Below are 21170 nucleotides of genomic sequence, written 5' to 3' on the forward strand. Positions count from 1 at the left end.
TCCTGTGGCACCTTTAAGACTAACAGAAGTATTGGGAGCATAAGCTTTCGTGGGTAAGAACCTCACTTCTTCAGGTGCAAGAAGTGAGATGTCTTGCACCTGAAGAAGTGAGGTTCTTACCCACGAAAGCTTATGCTCCCAATACTTCTGTTAGTCTTAAAGGTGCCACAGGACCCTCTGTTGCTTTTTACAGACATAAGTAGTTTTCCAAATTTAAATGATTTCTATGTTTAGTTTTCACAGAAATCATTCCTAAAAACCCAGAATCACAGAAATAATTGGAAGCAAATGGAAGCAGCACTGCCAGGGATTTTATTAAAAAGCTTTACTCATGCTGAAACCCCACTGTTCTTTCTAATCATAGCTGCAGTCCTGTCAGTGCACAGCCCCTCACACACACAACCCATTTAAAATCTTCATCCGCTATGAAGGTATCCAAGACTTTAGTATTTCCTCACTGGTTGTTCAGATTGGGATTTCTTTGCAAAATAAAAGAAGTTCTTCAACCTATTGTATCTATTTTGGCAAATCTCACGTAACACAGAAGATGACACAAATTGGCTATGTTTGTGGATTCTTCAAGCTGCAGTGCAAAATACCACCTCTTCCTAATTTGTTCTATCAAGTGTTCGTAGGCATTTTCATATGGTCATCAATGTGTCAATGGGTGGCATCATTTGACACCGGAATGGTTTTCTGGGCCATGGCTGCTTGTTCCCCAATCATCATTTTATGCACATCTATTTCTTTTGGAAATAGAAGGGTCTTGCGAATGCTGTGTGCTTGTTTGCATTTTAGAATTCACATGGTCACAACACAAGATCCTTCAAAGGCTTTCTGAGGAACTGTTGTTTCTTTAACAGTGACTATTTTTGCCACTTAAATTCTTCCTCTTTCCTAAGGGGAAAAAAAAAATTGCTGCTCGTGTTTGGTTTCCCTGGCCTCATACTTTCACTTACTAATGCTTAAGCAAATGACACATTGTTGCCATGCATTTTCCAATCATATAAAAACATGAAAATCCGAACAATGTAACTATCACAATGTCTACTTTTCTTCCTTTTCCATTTAACTTGATTTAAATTATCACCTTCTTCAGCTGAATGTTTGCTACATGTAGGCTTAGCCCTTGGTAAAAGTCATTCCATTATAAAAAGATGCACCTGTCTCCTTTATTTCCCTTCCCTTATCTGTGAATGCTATTGCTGTTGGCACTGGAAGTCTTTGCCCTCCATGCCAGCAGGACTTTCAGTTGAGAGTCTTCCTGCTCAATGCTTCCCCCAGCAGAGAGTCTCTGTGCTAAAGGCCCCCTGCAGGAGCAGAGGACACAGAGAAGTTCCCAGTCCTGGAAACAGGAGCAACTTTAGGCACAGACCAATGGTTTTCAAACTTTTTTCATTTGCAGACCCGTACAAAGTTTCGAATGGAGGTGCAGACCTCTTTGGAAATCTTAGACATAGTCTGCGGACCCGTAGTGGTCCATGGATCACAGATTGAAAGCCACTGGTGTACACCAATAAATAAGATGAAGGTGATTTTTTAAGTTAATGGGGGGGGAGCATACTGATACTGATTAAAAAATTTTTCCCCAAATGCTCATGGCTCCCCCATGAATCTCAGTTTGGCAAGCACTGATACAGAAGTTATGGATCACTGTACTTCCTCACATAAATCAGCTTTGTACCCGGTGTTCATATTGCAATTACAGTCAATACGGAAGCTTGTTAAAATTCTACATCTTAGCATTAACAAGTTAACGAAATTCAAAGTTATGATTCCAACAGTAGTAACTCCACTGCTGGGATGTGCCTGGGGAATTTTTATTGAACTCAATAAGTGGTTAGGTTACGCCAAAGTATACATAACACAAACCCACACAACGCAGTAGGTGGGGCTGAACTGCAATTGATGTGGTTATCTAAATGTTAATTTTTTAAGACTAAATGTCTTGATTTGTTTAAATTAAACTTGAAATTCAGCAAAAAAAAAAAAGTTATTTTTCAAGGAAATATGCAAAAACCTGAATGCCATTTGAAATATACATCCATACATGTGCAACCTTACACATATCTTGGTAATTACATTACTTAATTTGGTAAGTTACATATTGCACATGATGCTATTTTCACTTCATTACAAGGAATTACTAGCTCCCAAATTGATAAGGCATAAGTTCCTCACTGAAGATTACACAAATACCAAATTTGAAATTGTAGAGCTCAAAAAAAAATCAAGATTTCTCTTTAAAACGTGGAGGAAGAGAAATATTCATGTGCTGATGCTAAGGAATGAAGAGCTAAATTTTGTCCATGATTTCCAAACTAATTCGCATTTAGACAGAAAATTTCATCCTGAAGGATATATATTTCTGAAAAGGGAAGCTTATTAAATATTTATAGTGCAGTAGGCCCGAGTCAGCTATGGCTTACACAAACATACATGAAGAGACAATCCCATTCCAGAACAGTTTATGATTTAAGAAATTTAGAATGAAACAGCCTACTCAACCATAAGTGACCAAGTTGCTACTGGGATGCTTTGACCATAAAATAAAAAAATATGTTGATTCTCTAATTCTAATCAGTTAAGGTAAATGGAAAAACATAGATACCGTATATACTCGTTCATAAGCCAAATTTTTTTAGTAAAAAAGGGAAGCACCAGAGAAGGGGGTTGGCTTATGAACGGGTATAGAGAGGGAGCAGTGGTACACAGCCCCTCCCCACAACAGAGGGAGCAAGGAGAGGCAGCACAGCGAGCAGAGCCAGAAAGGAAGAGGCGGGGCCAGAGTCTCTCCACTTCTGGCCATGCTGCTCTCCCCCCAGCCTCCGAAGCAGCTGCAGCTCCAGGGCTAGCAGGCTGCAGCTGTGCCGCTCGGCCCTGCCCCCCAGAGCAGGCTGTGGCCATGCTGCCCAGCCCGCCAGAGCACACTGCGGCCGTGCCGCCCAGCCCAGCCCAGCCCGCTGGAACATGCTGCAGCCACGCCGCCCAGTCTGGCCCACCGGAGCAGGCTGCGGCCGCACTGCTCAGCCTACCAGAACAGCTCCAGCCAAGTCAGAGACATCCTCCCCTGGCCCTCCCCAGATAAGGTGGGAAGGGATGGGATGGGGAGAGTGTGGGGGTCCCAGGCTAGGGGTGGGGTCATGTGGGGGGTGGTCATAGAGGTTACTCCCCTGACTCCCAGCTTCTCCTCACCAAAAATATTTCCCCATCAGGGTAAGCAGCTAGCGCACCGGGACACTTTGTTTACTTAGGGTTACCTCCGTGCCTGCGGACGCTCGAGGTAAACAAACCATCTCGGCCCACCAGCGGCTTATCCTGATGGCCTGGGAGCCAAAGTTTGCTGACCCCTGAATTATAGGGTAGTTTTCCATTTTTACTTTCCCAACTTGGTGGGGGTCGGCTTATAAACAAACCGGCTTATGATTGAGTATATACGGTACTAAGAATTCCAAAGGCAAGAAAATTACAACATGAAAAAACACGCTGGAGTTAGGTTACCATTTTCCCACATAGATTAAAAACTGCAAAACACCTGGCAGTTCTTACTCTAGTGAGTCATCTTAAGGCACCTTGAGTACAAGCGGTCTTAGAATGCCATCCCAAACATTCTAAAGGCAGATTTAAAATCAGTGTTTCCCTCTATTATACTTACCTTGATGTAAAAATTCACAGAACTGGACAAATTTATTCCACTGTAATCTTATAAACTGTGCATTTTTTAAAGCAATTACTGCTTTAATTCTCATTTCAACTACTTCCACTCTGAAATAAAATCTATCTGGAGTTAAAATGCAAATATAATTTATTACTCATGCACTGGACTGTGTACAGCAAGAGATCTAATCTGAATTTTTTTCTAACTGCTTTTAAGCAATAAGGTATTTGTGGATTTGTCAAAGAAACAAAGGCTCCTTTGACACCAGGAAGGAAACCTGATTACAGTAGCACAGGTGAAAAGCATCAAACAAAAAATACAAAAGGGCAACAGATTTGTTTGCATATAGATAAGAACCTACCCTTCATTTTGACTCAAGTACTTGTATGCAAGTTTAATCCAAAGCTGTACATCACAGGGGTTTTCAAGTACGCTCGCCTCCAGATTAGAAATGTCATCAGTCTCATTTGTGAAATATCTGACATCGTCTGGAGTCACAACAGCATCCAGAGCTCGAACATTGGTTTTGTGTTCTACAGGATTGGCTGCAAGAATAAAGTGTCTCTGTTCAGCATGCAGATTACCTTTCACGGTGGAACTTGAACTAACTAATCATATATTTAAGATGAGTGAAAACACCATCAAACAGACTTCCCAAGTAATTGTCGGGATACCTTTCAAATACAATAGCCACCCACCACATTTAGAGAAAGGTAAAGGTATTCTCTCCTTAAAAGTAGGAAAGAAGCGATAAGTATGGCACAGAAAACTGGCTTTAGTTCAAATGTGAAAACTGGAAAAAGGCAAGTGTAGAGGGCTGCTTTTGCAGGATCAGATTGGTTAGGAATAATTTTTAGGGCAGCACTGAGAGTGAGGCAGAACTCATAGGAGAAAGTTCATCACAAAACAAGTCTGATTCTCTGAAGAGCCTTCTTGCAGAATTCACTCTGGGGGGGGGGTTGTGCCATTTGCACAAATCATGTGGGAAATCTCGCTAATCTTAGATGCTCCAGAACATTCTAGCAAGTTCCTTTCAAGAGAAGGGAATAAGAGCTCCCACTAAGCCTTTAAATTATTAATATTTTAAATGGATATCCATAGATTTAATCATCCTAGAATAAAGAACAGGCAAATGAAGAGAAGGTAGTCAAGAAGCTTATGCGTGGAGTATATAAATGGGTCATATACTGAAGCAAATTCATGCTTAATCTGAATAGGTGCTTGCAATTTCTCCCCCACCCCCATTAGTTATTTCTAATGCACACCACAATTTTGCCTTACCATATTTAATAGGTCCCAGAGATTGTTCCTCCTCACTGCTGCTACTACTATCTAAAACTGGTTTTCTCCAGTACTTAGGTCTCCATTTCCTTTTGTCTTTCCAAGTTGTAAATGGAGGTGCTGTAACCAACCAGAACAGTAGAAATTGTTTGCTTCAACATCCACAAACCAATGTATTTTTGTTCAAAGTTAGTCATTTTAGGTAAAATTGTCAGAAGCATTTAAGTGACTTAGAAGTATAGATTCCATTGACTTTCAATGACAGCCTTAGGTTCCTGAGTGCACAAGTCACTTTTGAAATTTTTACCCTATAACAAAAGAAGCTTAAAGACAGAAGACTATAACCATATGTTTCAGTGAAATGAACTTAAATAGACTAAGCAGATCTTCTCTTTACAATACTATCAGAAGAATTTGTCAAGCTCATACGCAATGTTAACACTATAATACAACAGACTGTTTTATTAAAAATATCAAACAAGTTACTTACTGTGACCTTTACTCTCATTGATATTGCTAACAAGAAGAACGGCCATCTGATCCACGGACATTCGATCTCTGTTTACACCAAAAAGTTTTTCGACATATTTTTCTAAAATGAGACCAAGATTATAACTTAACTAGATACAGCTATAAATAGCTGTGTACCATTTATGAAATATTAAAACATAAGAGACTCAGCAGAAAGCATAATGACAATATAAATATCACCACCATTATTTCAGTGCTGATCATTTCAAGTTAATATGCTTCTCAAGTTTGGCTGGATATAGAAGTCAGAATTCGGAAAAGTTATATTAGGCCATTTTATCCACACCCCCAAGATTATTCCTGCAGTACATTTTCTAGTGCTTTGGTCTAGTCTACTTGTAAATATCCTTAAAAAAGGGGGTTTCCATATGTGCTTTCTAAGCCACTGCTACAGATTACATCTCACAAACAGAAATTTCTTTCTGATTTTTCTAATCTGACTTTCTTGTGTTACTTTCATCCCATTACTCCTCAAAGATGCAGAAGAGGAATCTGGGGGAGGGACATGGAACTTCACCACTTTCCCCAGGTCTTTAGATCCTGATTTAAGCTCTTCCCCTTGCATTTGGTTAAGAGAACTGGAAAAATGAAACTGAACAGTACACATCCACTATCCAAAAATGAATGAAATATAGTCATCCTATATGATGAAAAGTACATTAGATTTTAAAAATTCATTTATAACAATCCAACATGGTGGTAGTAAAAAACAGATACTTTTTTAGAATCATAATGATGTTTAAGAAATCAATTTCTCTACTGAACCCTAGACCATCCCTCAAATTTGCATAATTTCACAAGACATTCTCCAAAACCATATCTGGATTAAAAAAAATGGCATCTGGCTCAACAGTCTCTTAGTAGCAGAATGATATAGCTCATATATACTTTTTAAACCAAGTTTATCTCGAGCTTACTGGCATGGCAAAACAGAAGTATCAATGGAGTGCATATTACAGGAATTAAAAAGAAATCTTGCTTCATTTTTCTATTTAAAAGATGTGTACACCAATACGCCATTATTAAGTTTAAAAATATTAATATTTAGACTATTTTAAACAGGTTAAAGTTGGATGGGTAAGTGGCAAAGTTACATAATCATCAGTCTTATCTCTAGAGATCTGGGCTTAAATAGGACTGATCTCTAGAGAAAAGAGTTTGTCTCATCCTAGGTCCCAGGAGAATATGTACACTTTGGCACAAAATAATCATCATTAAATCTAGCCATGAGGATAGATTAGAATATGATTACATGTCTTGACTGTGGAAGAAGCTTTCCTGGTGCCTATTCACACTATACCTAGTTCCATTAATAAGTACAACATCCCATTAAAGTTATATAAGCAATACAAAAGGAAGGTAAAGAAGGTTTCCGCTCCCCACCCATGAGATCTTGTCTCCTTCATTTCTTGAATGAGTGAAATGCCCAATGAAATTAGGGAGCATTTTCTCCTGAATAGAGAAGGAGTTTTTCCTGAATGCAGGAGTTACTGTACTACTGAGAATTTTACTATGGACTAACTAACTCAAAAATGGCTTTCCACTTTTCCATACAGTAACATTTTATAATGTATACAATGACCACTAGAACTTATTTAATTCTAGAACTTCTAATGAAAATAAAAGCTATCTTTGGGGGGGAAGGGGAGGGGAATGCCCAGTTTCACATTCAGTTGGAACAAACTTAAAAACCTGTTGCAATGCTGATTTCCTCATCAGTGCTTTTCTCTGAACAGCCAATCAAAGTTAAATTGTAAGAAAGAATGTCCTGAAACAGTTGCTTTCGGTTAAGAGTGCAGTCTTTCATGTGCTGCCTAAAAAAAGAAAGAAAAGTTAGACTAAAAAAAGGGATTCTCAGGACAACAAAATATCACCAAAGTAAAGATTTAATATCAGGGCCACAATCAGCAAGCATTACTTAAACCCCACTAAAGCAGAGAAAACAACAAAAAATTAAAATGAAAAGATGACTATGGAGCACGTGTAAGGTGCCCTGACATTTCTACTAATCAACATCTATGCTTTTAGGTCCTGCCTAAACACAAACTTGCAATAAAATAATTAACATGGTTTTAATTCACTCCTTTTGATATTTCAGTACAAGTCTATGTGTGGACCATACTTCAAAATACACACTTGCACTGACGTAACAAAAAGGTGCCAATTAAAACTGATTTTGTTATTTCAGTGCACGTTTGTGTAGACCAGTTTAGTATCCTGGGTATAGTCTCACCATACCGTACAAGGAATAGATGTGCACTACTTCTACTAAAGGAGAACAAGCCTAACACAAAATAGCTAGGTTTGCACATACAATGTTCCTACAAAAGATAAGGGGAGTTGGGCATCTCATGCCCTTGTGTATTGGTAGGAGAATTCCTCCTAGAAATAATCTAGTTACTGTTGTTACAGATTATATACCCAGAGCCAGTGAATCAATACTCCACTCCCCTTTTTTTTTTTTTTTTTTTTTTTTAAAGTCGAGTCAGATCAACCTCACTTGAGAGGTTCCATTGGTAGGCAAGCAACAGCTAGCTAATGAAACTCCAAGTGAACAGGCCATTGTTAATATAACGGGTAACACCATTTAGTGATGTGCCTTCAAATTATACAGATTTTAATGCAGTTCTTCTAAAGCAGTTTTAAACTGATCTCTTGCATTACAATAGGATCTTTTATTAAATAATTCCTTACTACACCATGCTAGATATGTTACTAATTTATTTATAGTGTGCTAAATAGTATGCTTCCTCACCCACTGTTACATCAGGTAATAAAAGACCCTGCTGTAATTATGATACAAGAGAGATCCCATCTCGATACAAAAGAACCTAAAGAATCTGACATAATGGTGAACAAAAGCCTCAAAAACTCAAGCGATCTTTCTTTTTTCAAGTTTAGACATAAGAGATCTCCCTCCAGGACTGGAATTGGCACAATGATTTTCTCTCTGCCAAGTGAACTTACGCAGGCAAGTATTTAATGAGACAAGATTTAGAATGGAAGGCTATAGCACATCATGCAGACAGACCTCGTTAAGAATCAGACATGTCTATTTTCATCTCTTGGCAGCAGTAACCTCTGCAACAGAGATTTAGTACAAATGCACAAGGTTGAAAGGGACTCACCACTGACAATCATCATCATTACATGTGCCTGTTAAATCAAAACGGCAGAAACACTGTTTTGGCTCAATCATATTGCTGTAGGATACTGAACTGAGGTAAAGTTTTTCCTTGGTTCGAAAATAGGGGCTAAACCTAAAGGGGGGGAAAAAAAAAATTATGCGAATCCCTGGTAGACAAACAGGAAAGTGGTTTTAAATATAAATTTAAAAAAAGGAATTGTATTTTGCTTCCGGAAGTATCTTGCATTTCTGAAAGGCTGACTAGAGTAGAAATACAGCTGACCTACTAAAGGCAACACAGAAGCACAGTTCTCTCAGTCCGCATAGATTTCTACTCCAATATCCTGCTCTCCCTTCATTCACCGAACCTCATTACATGCACATGGGGAATTAATGCACACACTGTAGGGAGAGTTACATATTAGAGTTAAGATCTAATGCAAACCTGGGAGACCTGTGCTCTTGCACTTACTTAATTGGCATCAAGCAGAGCTGTAAAGCAGATTGCTGAGGATTAAATAACCTCAGAAGCCATAGTACTAAAAGCTCAATATCAGAGAGCCTCCAGAACAGGTGCACAGAAACTCAGTATGAGCGGAGTCTTAATAGCCAGATGTTTTTGGTGGTTTTCCCTTTAATATAAAATTTAATGCTCAACTATGACAGCATTTTAAGTTTGTCAATTTCTAGTATGGTAAGAGAATCACAATAGTCTGTACTATATTGAAGCATAGCAAAGCTGTTCTTGTAAGAATGTTATCCTTCAGCTTCTGCCTTCCCATTGTATTACAATGCTGTAATACAAAAATCTACAGCACATTGTAAATTTAGGGGTAGCGTAATATAAGAGCCAATATAAAACAAATACAAGGAGTACTGCAGTGATGGTGTTAATTTTTGTATTTAATTCAATGTAATCCTCCATTTTTAGAATTTGCTTAAATCTAGCACAGAATTCACTTTATGGAACTGAAGTGCCATAGACTTTTAGGTCCATCTTGCTGCACCAAAATGGGGCCCTATAAGTAATGAATGAAGGAATAATGAAGTCTCTAGAGATAAGTTTCCTGATTCTTTGAATCAGAAAAATAATTTAAAGATGACTTTTGGTTAAAGAAAGTTAGGTTTTACGTGTCATGCTTAAAAGTTTATCATCACACACAGAACTTTAAAATATCAAATCTTCCAAAGAATGGAATCAATCCCACGCTAAGGTTACAAAAGCTGTTCTTAAGCCAAATTTACCTTTGATGTTATACAACTTGTAAGAAGAAATACAGACAGCACTGAAAGCAATTAAAATATTTCATAAACAAAGCAGCCCCACACAGAGATAATATAGTCGTCATACCTGTAGGATTTAAAAACTAGAAGGGGACTATGATATGGCCCAAATGGAAATGGTCTCACTTCAGCTTGTTTACTTTGTGCTGTAACAATATCCATATCCACCAAAATTTCCTAGGAAACAAATATTTAAAAAACTATAATACAGCAAAAACCTAGTCTTCATAAAAAAAAGAAAAAGAAAAAAAAACAATGTAATTACAAGTTAAGTATTTAAAAGGAGTTGAGGCACAAGTTTACCTGACCACATAAAAACTCTTCCTTAGAAGTCATAACGGCAGTACTTTTTATAAGCAGCTCTTTCAAGCTGTCAGCTTTAGCATAAAGTTTTTTCAGTTCATCAATATTCAACCCGAGAAAAAGTTCAGGTTCCTCCACTGCTTTTTTAGAAAGTTTGTTTATTTCTTGTTTGGGGGTGTCCAAGTGCTTAAGATTAGGTTTAGTAAAAGAACTGGATTCTCTGAAAGATCTCCTTCGTTCTCTGTTTGAGTTAGACAAAATTTCATCATCAAAATAGTTTTCTTCACTGTCTAGGGTCAGTTTGTCTTGTGTAAGGTCATGAAGTGATGGCTGAGGTAATACAAATTCAGATTCCTCTTCTGCATTTGGAGTAATATTTGGTTGTTCCCTGATTTGAAGTGCACGGGCCTCTTTAAGTTTCTGAATCTTTAGGGCATACTCATACTCCAGTTGCTGTAGTCGTTTCTTCTCCAATGCAATCAATTCTGCTGAATGTTTTTTTGGACTTGATGCAGGGGAATGATCCAATTTCAACATTTTGTTTGGCTACAAAGAAAAAAAAAAAAACCCTTAATATCTCTTTGCATTTACTGAAATATTGACAGGAGGGTAATGAAACCGGGTAAAACATTTGACTCAGCTTAGAAGTACATATTTTAAACTCTTGCCTGAAAATTTAAACAAAAACAGCAGGAAAACCACAACATAATTTGCCACAATTCCACTGGAATGTTTGCTGGTTTTTCTATTAAATTAGTCTACACCACTCTATAAATCTTTAGCACACAAATTTGGGTTACCAAAGTTTAAATGTAAAATGCAAAGCACACACATATAAAAAAGAGAAAACAAAGAAAAAAATATAACTTACAAAAAAACCTGTCTCAAATTGCCTTCTTCAGCTTGTTTTTCAGATTAGTAATATCAGATCCTCACTTACTTGTCTCAGCTGGACAGCTTGGGCAAAATCTGTGAAGGAGCTGAATAGTGATGTCACCAACATGTAGGAATCCTTCCCCACATAGCTAGGCCAGAGTCTTATTACAGCACTATTCGTCTTCTCCAGCAAAGAGATGGAAGTAAAACCCTAACACTTCTAACGTAAAAATCCAACAGAAAAGACTTCTGGAACAAACTTTCAGACTGCTTATATATTACAACATAGGAGAGGTGTATGGAAAGACTTGATTTTTCTTCACAGTTCACCTTTTAAAATACTTTTCCACTTCAACTTCTATTTGAAGATTCTGGACTGAAGTTAGCTGAACAAAGTTATTATTACTTTTTGACTAAAGAAAGGTGCAAGTTTATGTGACTGACTTACTCCGAGGTGATCTTGTTCCAGTTTTCTTTTTCCAATTTCTTTACTTGCCACTGCTTTTGCTCGAGCAAGCTCTTCTCCATATTTTAACGCCAGAGCTTTCTTCACTGTAACTCGTTGTTGAACTTTGTGAATCTGAAGAGAAAAAAAATATTTTAGCACTTCAAGAAAACATGCACTTTCTACCAATAAAAAGTTTGATTTGACAAAATTTAGACACAGCTAAGTAAATTAATATGTTGCACAGTACAAATAAAGCCACATACTTCCAAGAACTGAATTTACACAACTCCAAAAATATGAAAGTTCATATAGTGATAGAAAATAAATTGAACAATTTTTTTTTCCTGACAGTTCAAACCTACTTGTTCCTGAAGCTTCTTCAAAAACACCCTATTAACATCCAGAAACTTTTCAGTTGCTTGCAGTTGCTCAGCAAGTTTAGCAATCTTATTTTCAGCAATTCGAACAGATTCTCTCTTCTTTGCTTCTTGCTGCAGGAGATGTTTCAAAACAGATTCATCCTTCATTAACAGAAGTCTAAAAATTAAAAAGTTGGTTTAATAAATCACATTTTTCCAAAGATCAAGATGGCACAGAATTACAGACTACTACTTTGAACCCCAAACTTCTTAACCTGTTGCAACAGCCAACCAATCACTTTCATAGCACCTTTCATTAAATTAATTGAAACCATTCTGCAAATATTACGTATATAACATCCCATGAAACAGGCAAGCACGTGCATTACAGCTGGGTAATCTAGGACTAGGACAGATATACTGAATGGGCAGATTTAGTCAGTCAATGCATCACTTTAAATATGGTACTCGGATGAGAAAATGGCAAATCTTAAAAAATATTTTGTTGGTAGTTTTAGATGTTTAAGGGCGCCAAAAATTCTGCCCCAGTTTCCGCAGCCTAGCCCTCTTCTCAGGCAGGCGTATACTTTAGCGGAGGGCAAGAAGATACAGACTTGGGCAACAGAGGTTGCCTAAAGACAAGAAGCTGCTGCTTCAAAAAGAGCAGCACTTAGACCTGGCAGGAAAGGCAGGGGAAGAGAAAAATAGTACTTGTACTACAACTTGACTCTAAATCCAGAACAATTCAGTTGGGGGCCTACAACTGAAGTTTCAAACGACAAAGATGGGAGAGCAGGAAAGAGGGCAGTAGAGTACTGTGATGGTGACATTACAACATTACACTCATTTTGTAAAGCAGTAAGTGACAACATAAGGTGCCAAGCAGTGGATAATCCAGCCCTATTGTATTGAAGTTACACATTCATGAACATTTTAACCTTTCATTCCCCCTAAACAAGCTCAGTGTGGTATACATCATACTGAAGAACTTACTTGTGCTTCTTAAGTTTTGCTTCTGCTTCTGTAACTTGTTTTGTAACTATTGCTATTCTACCAACCCCATCGACTTCACCATCAGAGTTTGCAGGAGATGAATTGTTCTTCAATGGATCAGATTTAATTAAGCGCTGCTTCTCTCGACTAAAACAGACATATTAAAAAGAAAACATATGGAATATCCAGCAATTGCCACTAGCTACACATTATGTCTTCTGACTGCATATACTCCCAGAACACAAATTAGTAGCAGCACTTTACTGAAAGTAATATGGCTATATTTCAAGTAAGAGGGAGATTTTTGTAGTTGGAATGGTTTCCAAGCAGTTCACATACTGAATAATCTTACTAAAAATAATCTAAAAAAAGCCAATTTATTTTTACAATCTAAGGAAACACTTCACATTAATTCTACTGATCTTTAATCTAACATCTTTTTGTCAAAATTAAAAGGACGGGTTACTGGTATGGGTTAAAAGCAAAATATAGGTTCTTCAAAGCTGTGTTGTTGCCCTGAAACTCCAACGCACCTGGCAATCTCTTCTTTTAAGAGTCGATATTCAATCTTCTTATCTTCTGGTAAGGCCTCTGGGGTTCTCATAGGATCATTTTCTTTTTCTGATTTTGGAGGTGCTTTGGGTTTTGAAGCCTGTTATAAAAAAAAAAGAGAGCTTAATCAAAATATGCCAATATTACACCTCCCCACACACCAAATTAAATGCAAATGTTTGCAGAAGCCATATAATATTTAAGGGGCAATTACATTTTTTCTTTAAGTTTAAAGCTTTAAGATGTGGTCATTAACAGATTACACAGTGAGTAAAAGGTTTTTAAAGCCAAATATCGTCAATTAGCAGCCCCTTTTCTTACTTGCCACAACCTAGAGTTCTGTGTTTGGGTTTTATTTTTCAATTAAGCATTTTAGTGCCCCCTTCAAGTTTTATCCTGAGGTTATTTTTAACTAGAACAAACGGGAGTTTGTTCATTGTGTTGCAAGAATGATGTAATTACTAGCCCAGGCACAGTACCATAAAAACGCACTCAATATTCTTCTGTTTTTGACACACGCCTGTATCTCTAGACCCTGGCTTGAAGGTTTGCTGTGAATTCTGAGGTTAAAAAAGTGCTAAAATTAAGCTTTATAGATAGATACATCATTTACCTCTGCAGTTCTTCTTGCTTCTTTGATCATGGATTCTAGTCCTCCAAATACACTGTTAGTCGAGTTAGATGGCTCTCCATCAGATTCGCTATCATCTGAATCATTCAGTGTCACCACTACTGACTTATGCTTCGGAAGCTGCAGAGACAAAGTATTTATTTTTATACCTACTAGCAAAAAAAGTAAAACCAGATGCATTATAGTGTAGGCTTTATATGAACACTTTTAGCCCTGCTCCAGTTATATTCTGGATTAGTTCTAGTATGTATGTAAAATTAAGATACTTTCCACTTCACATAACTGCTGTGAGAATAAATCCTTTAAATACTGAGGCACTTGGAAGTTCTGGTAATGGGAGCCCTATCTAGTGGGAGCCCCTTCCAAGTGCCTGAGTTTTTAAAGGATTTATTCTCAACAGTTATGTGAAGTGGAAAGTATCTTGATTTTACAGATAGAGAATGGAGGCAAAGAAAACAGCAAGCCTGTGCTAGCACTATGCAGTGATCTCTCTAGTCCCAGTCCCACATACTCAGACGAGGTACTCAAGACTGACTGACTGGATCAAATAATTATAGACTTTCGCATGTACAGTTATAGGCAACTTCACCCTCCACTCTCCAGTTGATTCTCTCCCTTCCTCCTAACACAGGAATGATTAAATGTCAGTCAAGACTAGACAGCTACCTCAGGGCAGTGTCCCTTCAATATTTTACAAATCCCTAATAAGAAGCCTGTATTACTTCACTTTCCCACATATACCACTTCTGCAATAACACAAACTTGAGCAGCTGAGCAAAAGATGGTAACTTTGTCACTTTCACTCTACTATTCTTCTCAATGCAAGTGGAAACATGCATAGGGAGGAGTGTGATCTTATGTAGTTTTCCAGGGCTGCAGGAGGGTGGAACAAATTAGCTGTTTGCCTTCTCCCTTCACCACCACTCCCAGCAGTAATGTTAGGATCATGTACACATTGTTCCAGCACATGGTGCAGCATTGCCAACTGCAAGCATTCAAAAACCATGAGTCAGGCACACAAAAAAATTATGATTTAGATTATTATTTTAAAATCAAATGTTTAGTTCCTTGTAAAAGTGTTCTGTGTTTTGAGCCTTCAGGGAACACACTGTACACATTTTCAAACTTTTCTCTGCAACCATGAGGGCTAGAAGCTTTGTTTTCTTTTTAAAAAAAAGTGTCTCATGATTTCAGGAACTCAAAGAATAAAAAAAATCCTGAATACCACAAGCCGAACAATTAAAACACACACACACACACACACACACACACACACAAAAACCACACAAATTGGCCCTAACAGAGTGATGAGAATTGACAGTTATTGTGGGTAGAGGGGAAAGAAGAAGCTATGCAAGTGATCTGCTGCAGGTACCTACAGCCGTGTCTACACTATAGAGCATCCATCCCATATACAGTACATCTATACACTACTGGGAGATGCCATGCAGGCATAGCCTCCTATTGTAGCCATAGCGTACGCCAACAGAAGGAGTTTTTCTGCTGATTTAGGACCACCACCTCCCTGAATGACATTAGCTATTCTTTGTCAGCATAGCTCCAGCCTCACTGGGGGTTTTGTCAGCATAGTTATGTTGCCAGGGTATGTATTTTTTTCCATACTCTGACTGACATAGCTATGCCAGTGTAACTTAAGAGTAGATGAGGCCTTAGTCTGGCTACACCTCCTTTAATACACACAGAAAAATATTTCTGTTCTAGACATTAAGCTACCACATTCACAATAAGTAATGGCTTTTAACAAGCCTGAAAATTGAGTGATTTTTCTAGCACTATGCTGATTCAAAACACTTGGATTAGAATAGCTATGCAAAATGAGAAGTTGTTAAAAATGAGCAAGGCTAATCATGTACAAACATATCATCCATCATTTTTTAGTTAATGTAAAAAATAACTAAGCTGCTAATCATTAACTAGAGTATACAGAAAAACTTACCAGGACTTGCTCAACCCTTTAAAAACTGCCCATCATCACAGCTGATAAAAGCTATCTTGCAATTAAAAAGGCTAAATACTGCAATTCATCTCCGATTAACTAGTACAATTTTTCTTTGTGTTTCTGTAACATAACAGTTGAATTAAATCTGACCCAGGAGAAACTCAAGACAATAGGACAAAGAACTCTTTCAAAATCCTCTAATAGTTGACAAAGTGATTCAGACGAGATTTAAATAAAAAATTACCAAAAGAACAGTTTACAGAACACATGCAACTGCCAACTGATTAACACAAGTATAATGTGCCACAAAGGCCAGGGGCCCTTTGTATCTCAAATTACTCTTGTATTGTTTGAAATTAGGTTAGATGTAGGCAGCGGACACCGAGGGTTAAGGAGATGGAAAAGAACGTTTGCCAGAGATGGGGGGAAATATGACCTTGAAAGAGTGGGATATCATAAGATTTTTTTAAAGTAAATACAGCTAACAAAGAGTGATGCACACAAGAGGTTACATCAGAAGACTGAGAAGCTCCCATAAATTCTGACCAAAATGACATCAGTGTAGTCAGCCCTCTTCTATCTTTCGACCGTACGGTCCTCCCTTCTCCTTACAAAACAATATGAAGACAGTGAAACACTTCAATGGTGCTTCAGAGAGATCATGGACACCACAAAATCAGATGCTGACTTGATGTGAACCCACTTCTCAGAGCCATTAAAATAGGATTAAAAAATATAATATATATATATATATATATACACACACACACACACACACACACACACACACACACCTACCATATATACCATATATCTAGCGTGGACTCTCATAATCAAATACCAGATAAGTCAACTGTCAGAATAGAACTACCTCAACCATTTAGTGCTAATCATCTTATACCTCATTGATTCCCCTTCATCTTGATGCTGGTTTCACTGTTTTGTTTTATAAATTTTCTACCTCCAAGCATCTTCTGCCTGTAAAAATCTCCCCTCATCTTAAACTTTGTGTAAGATAATACCAAACCAAATAACTGGACTGTATTTAAAACAGTCTGTCTGACAGACTCAGTGAATTTTGACCATGCCTCAAATGCTCATACAGTGCTTTGAATCTATAAGATGCTGAATGCTAAAAGCGGGAAAGGGTAATAATCTTCAGTGTCTGAAATTCCTAGTGAAAGGTAACCTAAGGCAATTTAAACAATGTTTAAGTGACAGCTAAATCATTTTGCACTCGACTGCTAAAAATATATGAAATTACATTTGCTTGCTTCATGCATCTAATCTTTTCAAGATTCTCTTCCCCCACCCCAACCTAAAATTGGAAAAACTTTAACTCATTTAAAAGGTTATTTAAGAAGGGCCACTGCATCTTCTCCCAGCTCAGAGAAGCCATAAATTCTTAGACGTACAAGAGAATTAAATATTTCATTGCAAGGAAGGGAAAGAGAATGGTCCAACATGCCACAGGTTCCTAATCACTGATCTAACACAAAGTTATTTTCAAGGGAAATAACATGCTTTTATGCAGAAGAAGATCCTTTACTTCTAACTTACCATATGAGTTAAGACTAGTTCATAATATGGTCTTATTAAAAGAAAACTGAAGTTATTTCCTTACTGTGATTACTGCTCGTGGCGGTCGCGGTACTCTAACAAACTTTGTGTTCTGTACCCGAGGCTGGGATACAGTATTAATACTGACTGCTGATAGATTGCTTCTTGGCACAGGCTGGGAATTATTTGGAACTGGAGGTGAAGGCGGACCACTATTACTTGATGTTTCCTACATAAGGAAATAAAAAGTCCAATCAGGAGGGGAGGGAGGAAGAAATAGTATATTATATCAAAAAAGTGTTTCAAAAGGTGTACAGCTGTATATGAAAAACAAATGAAAAATATTAGCATCTATGCTCTCTCTCTAAACTTTTATAACAGAGACACTGTATCACCAGAACATATTTCAATTTTCTGATCGAAGGTCTATAACTATCGCCACTTGTGTAGTTACATAGTGATGCTAAAAAGTATATTAGGCAAGAATGGTCCTGCTCTTGTTTACAGGTGATCTGCAAAGGAAATATGTTTGTGGCCTCTTTTATGATGTCATATAGGCAGTTTAATTTAATTTTCATTACAAACACGGGGAGGGGTGGGGATAAGTTCTGTTTGTTTTTTACCTCAGAAATACTAGAAATGTAAAGTCCTGTCCATCTCATATTTGCTGGAAGACTGAAGTGAAACAAGAGCTCTCTCAGCCTTCAAATGACAGGAAGGTAGTGTTTGAATCTTTAACAAAAAGAACTTCCTTCCAATAGTTTGTTAAATAGGTATTAAGCAAATAAACAGTTTAACAGTGAATAAAATCCCTTTCAACTGTTCAAATTTTAGTCCCTTGAAATGTTATAATCCCACCAGTCCTCCAGCAAAAACAGGTTGGACAAGACCTGTAATTTGTAATGTAAACCAAGCAGATTTGATTTAAAACTCATTCAGGATTGTTTTATACAGCCATAAAGCAGGAAAAAAAATAAAAAAAAGGTCCTATATTTTTCCACCCTTTGCAGGTCACCTTTAAAGTTAGCTCAAGAGTGCCATCTAGAGGCTATATTCACAAACTACAGGACTACCTCTGATTTGAAAGCTCGTTTGTTAGCTAGAGACTTGAGTAGCTCTTCTCGTAGTAGCATTTCTTCTTCTTCTTCTTCATCTGCAAATGGAGGTTTGGGTGGCTGTTCGGGTTCCTCAGGTGGAAGGGGTGGGAGAGGTGGAGGAGGCTCAAGAGAAACACAAGAAATGTCCTCCACATAAAGTTGGCTCAACGGCTGCACGGTCTGAGATGCATTACAAAAAGAAAAACAGAATTTGAAAACCAAATAGAATTAACTAAACTTTTCATTACTAAATTATTCCAAAGACACAAAGGATATGAATTAAACTGATTAAGTCACGATTTGATATTACATTCAAATAGCAGTGATTTAGACAGTGACATCAAAGGCTGGAGTTAAATTGCTCCGATTTACAAAAAAGGAGGTAGGTTTAAGGGTTTGTCCCTTCAGTTCTATTACAATTCCCTTTAAGGCTAGGAATTCAGAGTTTTTAGTCCAAAGAAGGAGCACCAACTAGGCACAAAGAAGGATATGTGTTTAGTGGGAAGGGAGAGACAGAGAATAGCAGGCTGCTGGCAAATTCCTGGGTGAGAAGGCAACCAGAGAGTCTAATTGAGACTGGTACTGGGTGGATAAGGGACCTACAACACAGCCAGAATAGGTGTTAGTCCCCGGGTGGGGAGTACTGAGGCTAGAGAGGACAGACATTTTGTATATAGGGCCGGGGGACCGGAGCCCAAGTGGGAAGTGGGGACTGGGTTGCCCTATCCTTCAGCTACACACAACTGGAAGTGGTGATGCAAGAGGAGAAGGAACTGTCTAGAACTCCAGTAGCAAAGAAGGTGGAAAGACAGCTGAGCCCAGAAAAGATTGAAAGAATGGTCTGGTTTTGTTGATCTCTGGAAAGGGAGGTTTTCTTTATAGTCACCCCAACACGAGAGGGGGAACAATAGATCAGCATAAAGATACAGAGGCACAATGGTACCACAGAAGGGCCTGGGAAGAACTACTTGATGCAGACTTGTTAGAAGTTATTAGGAAATTCTCACATATTTTAATGCAACATAAAATGTAGGGTCCAAGACAGTATTTCTTTAAGACACAGAACTAAAATATATATTAAAACTGAAAAATTTAAAAGACAAATGAATTAAAATTATTTACTGTAACCTGGGGTGTCAGGGGCAAGGAAATTGGTGGTGCTGGAGGAGGAAAATATTCCACCGGACACTCAAAGAAAGGAGGCTGCACTGGAGAAGAAGCTGCAACAAAGAGAGAGACATTTAAATCAAGAAATAAGAATGGTAAGTTACCAAACACGACTAAATCATGTTATGCTTTAATTAACCAACTAAAAATATTGAATCGCATTTCAACTCATGGCCATAAAGTTAAGTGAGAAAACAGGCAAGATGCTAATTTATATCTCAACTTTGGTAGGTGAGACCAGAATAAAAGAGGAGTATATACCTGAACAAAAGACACACGGAACTACTTAATGCCCTGTTCCTACCTTTTTTTTTTTTTTTTTAAATTAACTTTATAATTTGTATTCAAATATTCAAAGACAACATTACTCTAAGTGAAACCCATCTTTGCTGTTCAGTTTGATTTAACTCACAAATGCATGCTTTCTGAAACTACAAGCCCGAGCACAGAGATTCCAACTGATCTGGCAACCAGCAGGAAGGAGATGCAACATGCATGAAGGCTTCAGCACCAGATAGGTAAGAAACTCAAGGAATATTGGGACATGTAGATCCAGAGCCTCAGAGGCCCCACCCTTCCATATGAAGGAGTCACATAATTTGCATGCCTGGAAACAGTATGTTGTGTGGTCCTTCTGAAAACCAGGCAGCAGAAAAATTAAGAGAGGCAGCTAAGGAGAAAGTTTGGGAACAGAGGCCAGAGGGCAAGGAAGTTTGCTGAGAAGGAAAAAACAAATATGGAAAATAAAAGAGAATAAAATCAGAAGATGAAGAACAATGGAATAAAAGGAATAAACACAGCTAGGAAAGAATAAAGGTTATTGAAATATTGGTAATGTTTCTAAATTTGACTGTATTTTCTGAAATAGTTTCATTTAAGTTAGTGAGAAAATTAGGTGTAGGACAGGTTTCTAGGAAGTAGTCAAGAGTTTTTCACACATCTTGCTTTGGGGACCCCCATTTCTACATGATTTCATATGAATTTATAAACAAGTTTGATGTTTCTAATCATATTTGGCTAAGTGTAAAAGCCTGAAGCTCTTTAGCGGATCCCTAGGGAATACAAAGCTATATAAAAAAAGAATCAGATTTAAAACAGGACAGAATTAGTTCCTCTTAAATGACATAGTTCTCAAACCCACAGGGCATTATTACAAAGGCTGTGATTTACTCAGGGAATCCGTGACCTCCAAAGACCTCAATGACTTCAGCCAGCGCCGGCTGGGAGCTGCAGGGTCGCCAGCCGCCTGTGGAGGCAGGGAGCTGCAGCATACCCCGGCTGCCCCAGGAGGCAGGAGCCCCCGACAGCTTCCAGCTCCCATGACTGGCACTTGGACCCCACCC

At 37.9% G+C, this 21170-nt stretch overlaps 1 protein-coding gene across 3 annotated transcripts in view; it reads right to left on the reverse strand.

Annotated features, from left to right (window-relative positions):
* ZFC3H1 (zinc finger C3H1-type containing) overlaps positions 1-21170 on the reverse strand; it is a 61107-nt gene that overhangs the window by 20829 nt on the left and 19108 nt on the right. For 2 of the 3 annotated variants that reach the window (XM_034771502.1, XM_034771509.1), the window contains exons 8-22: positions 19783-19880; positions 18637-18840; positions 17628-17792; positions 14026-14163; positions 13394-13512; positions 12861-13007; positions 11871-12045; positions 11509-11640; positions 10185-10730; positions 9949-10058; positions 8599-8730; positions 7163-7284; positions 5430-5531; positions 4940-5059; positions 4020-4203 (exon numbers count right to left, since the gene is read on the reverse strand). In XM_034771502.1, the coding sequence (XP_034627393.1) occupies positions 4020-4203; positions 4940-5059; positions 5430-5531; positions 7163-7284; positions 8599-8730; positions 9949-10058; positions 10185-10730; positions 11509-11640; positions 11871-12045; positions 12861-13007; positions 13394-13512; positions 14026-14163; positions 17628-17792; positions 18637-18840; positions 19783-19880 (2494 nt within the window). The remainder of the gene's footprint in view (positions 1-4019; positions 4204-4939; positions 5060-5429; positions 5532-7162; positions 7285-8598; positions 8731-9948; positions 10059-10184; positions 10731-11508; positions 11641-11870; positions 12046-12860; positions 13008-13393; positions 13513-14025; positions 14164-17627; positions 17793-18636; positions 18841-19782; positions 19881-21170) is intronic. The other variant, XM_034771514.1, reaches the window with a different exon arrangement.

The sequence above is a fragment of the Trachemys scripta genome, chromosome 1 (genome assembly GCF_013100865.1).
Source record: "Trachemys scripta elegans isolate TJP31775 chromosome 1, CAS_Tse_1.0, whole genome shotgun sequence".
Classification (NCBI taxonomy): domain Eukaryota; kingdom Metazoa; phylum Chordata; order Testudines; family Emydidae; genus Trachemys; species Trachemys scripta.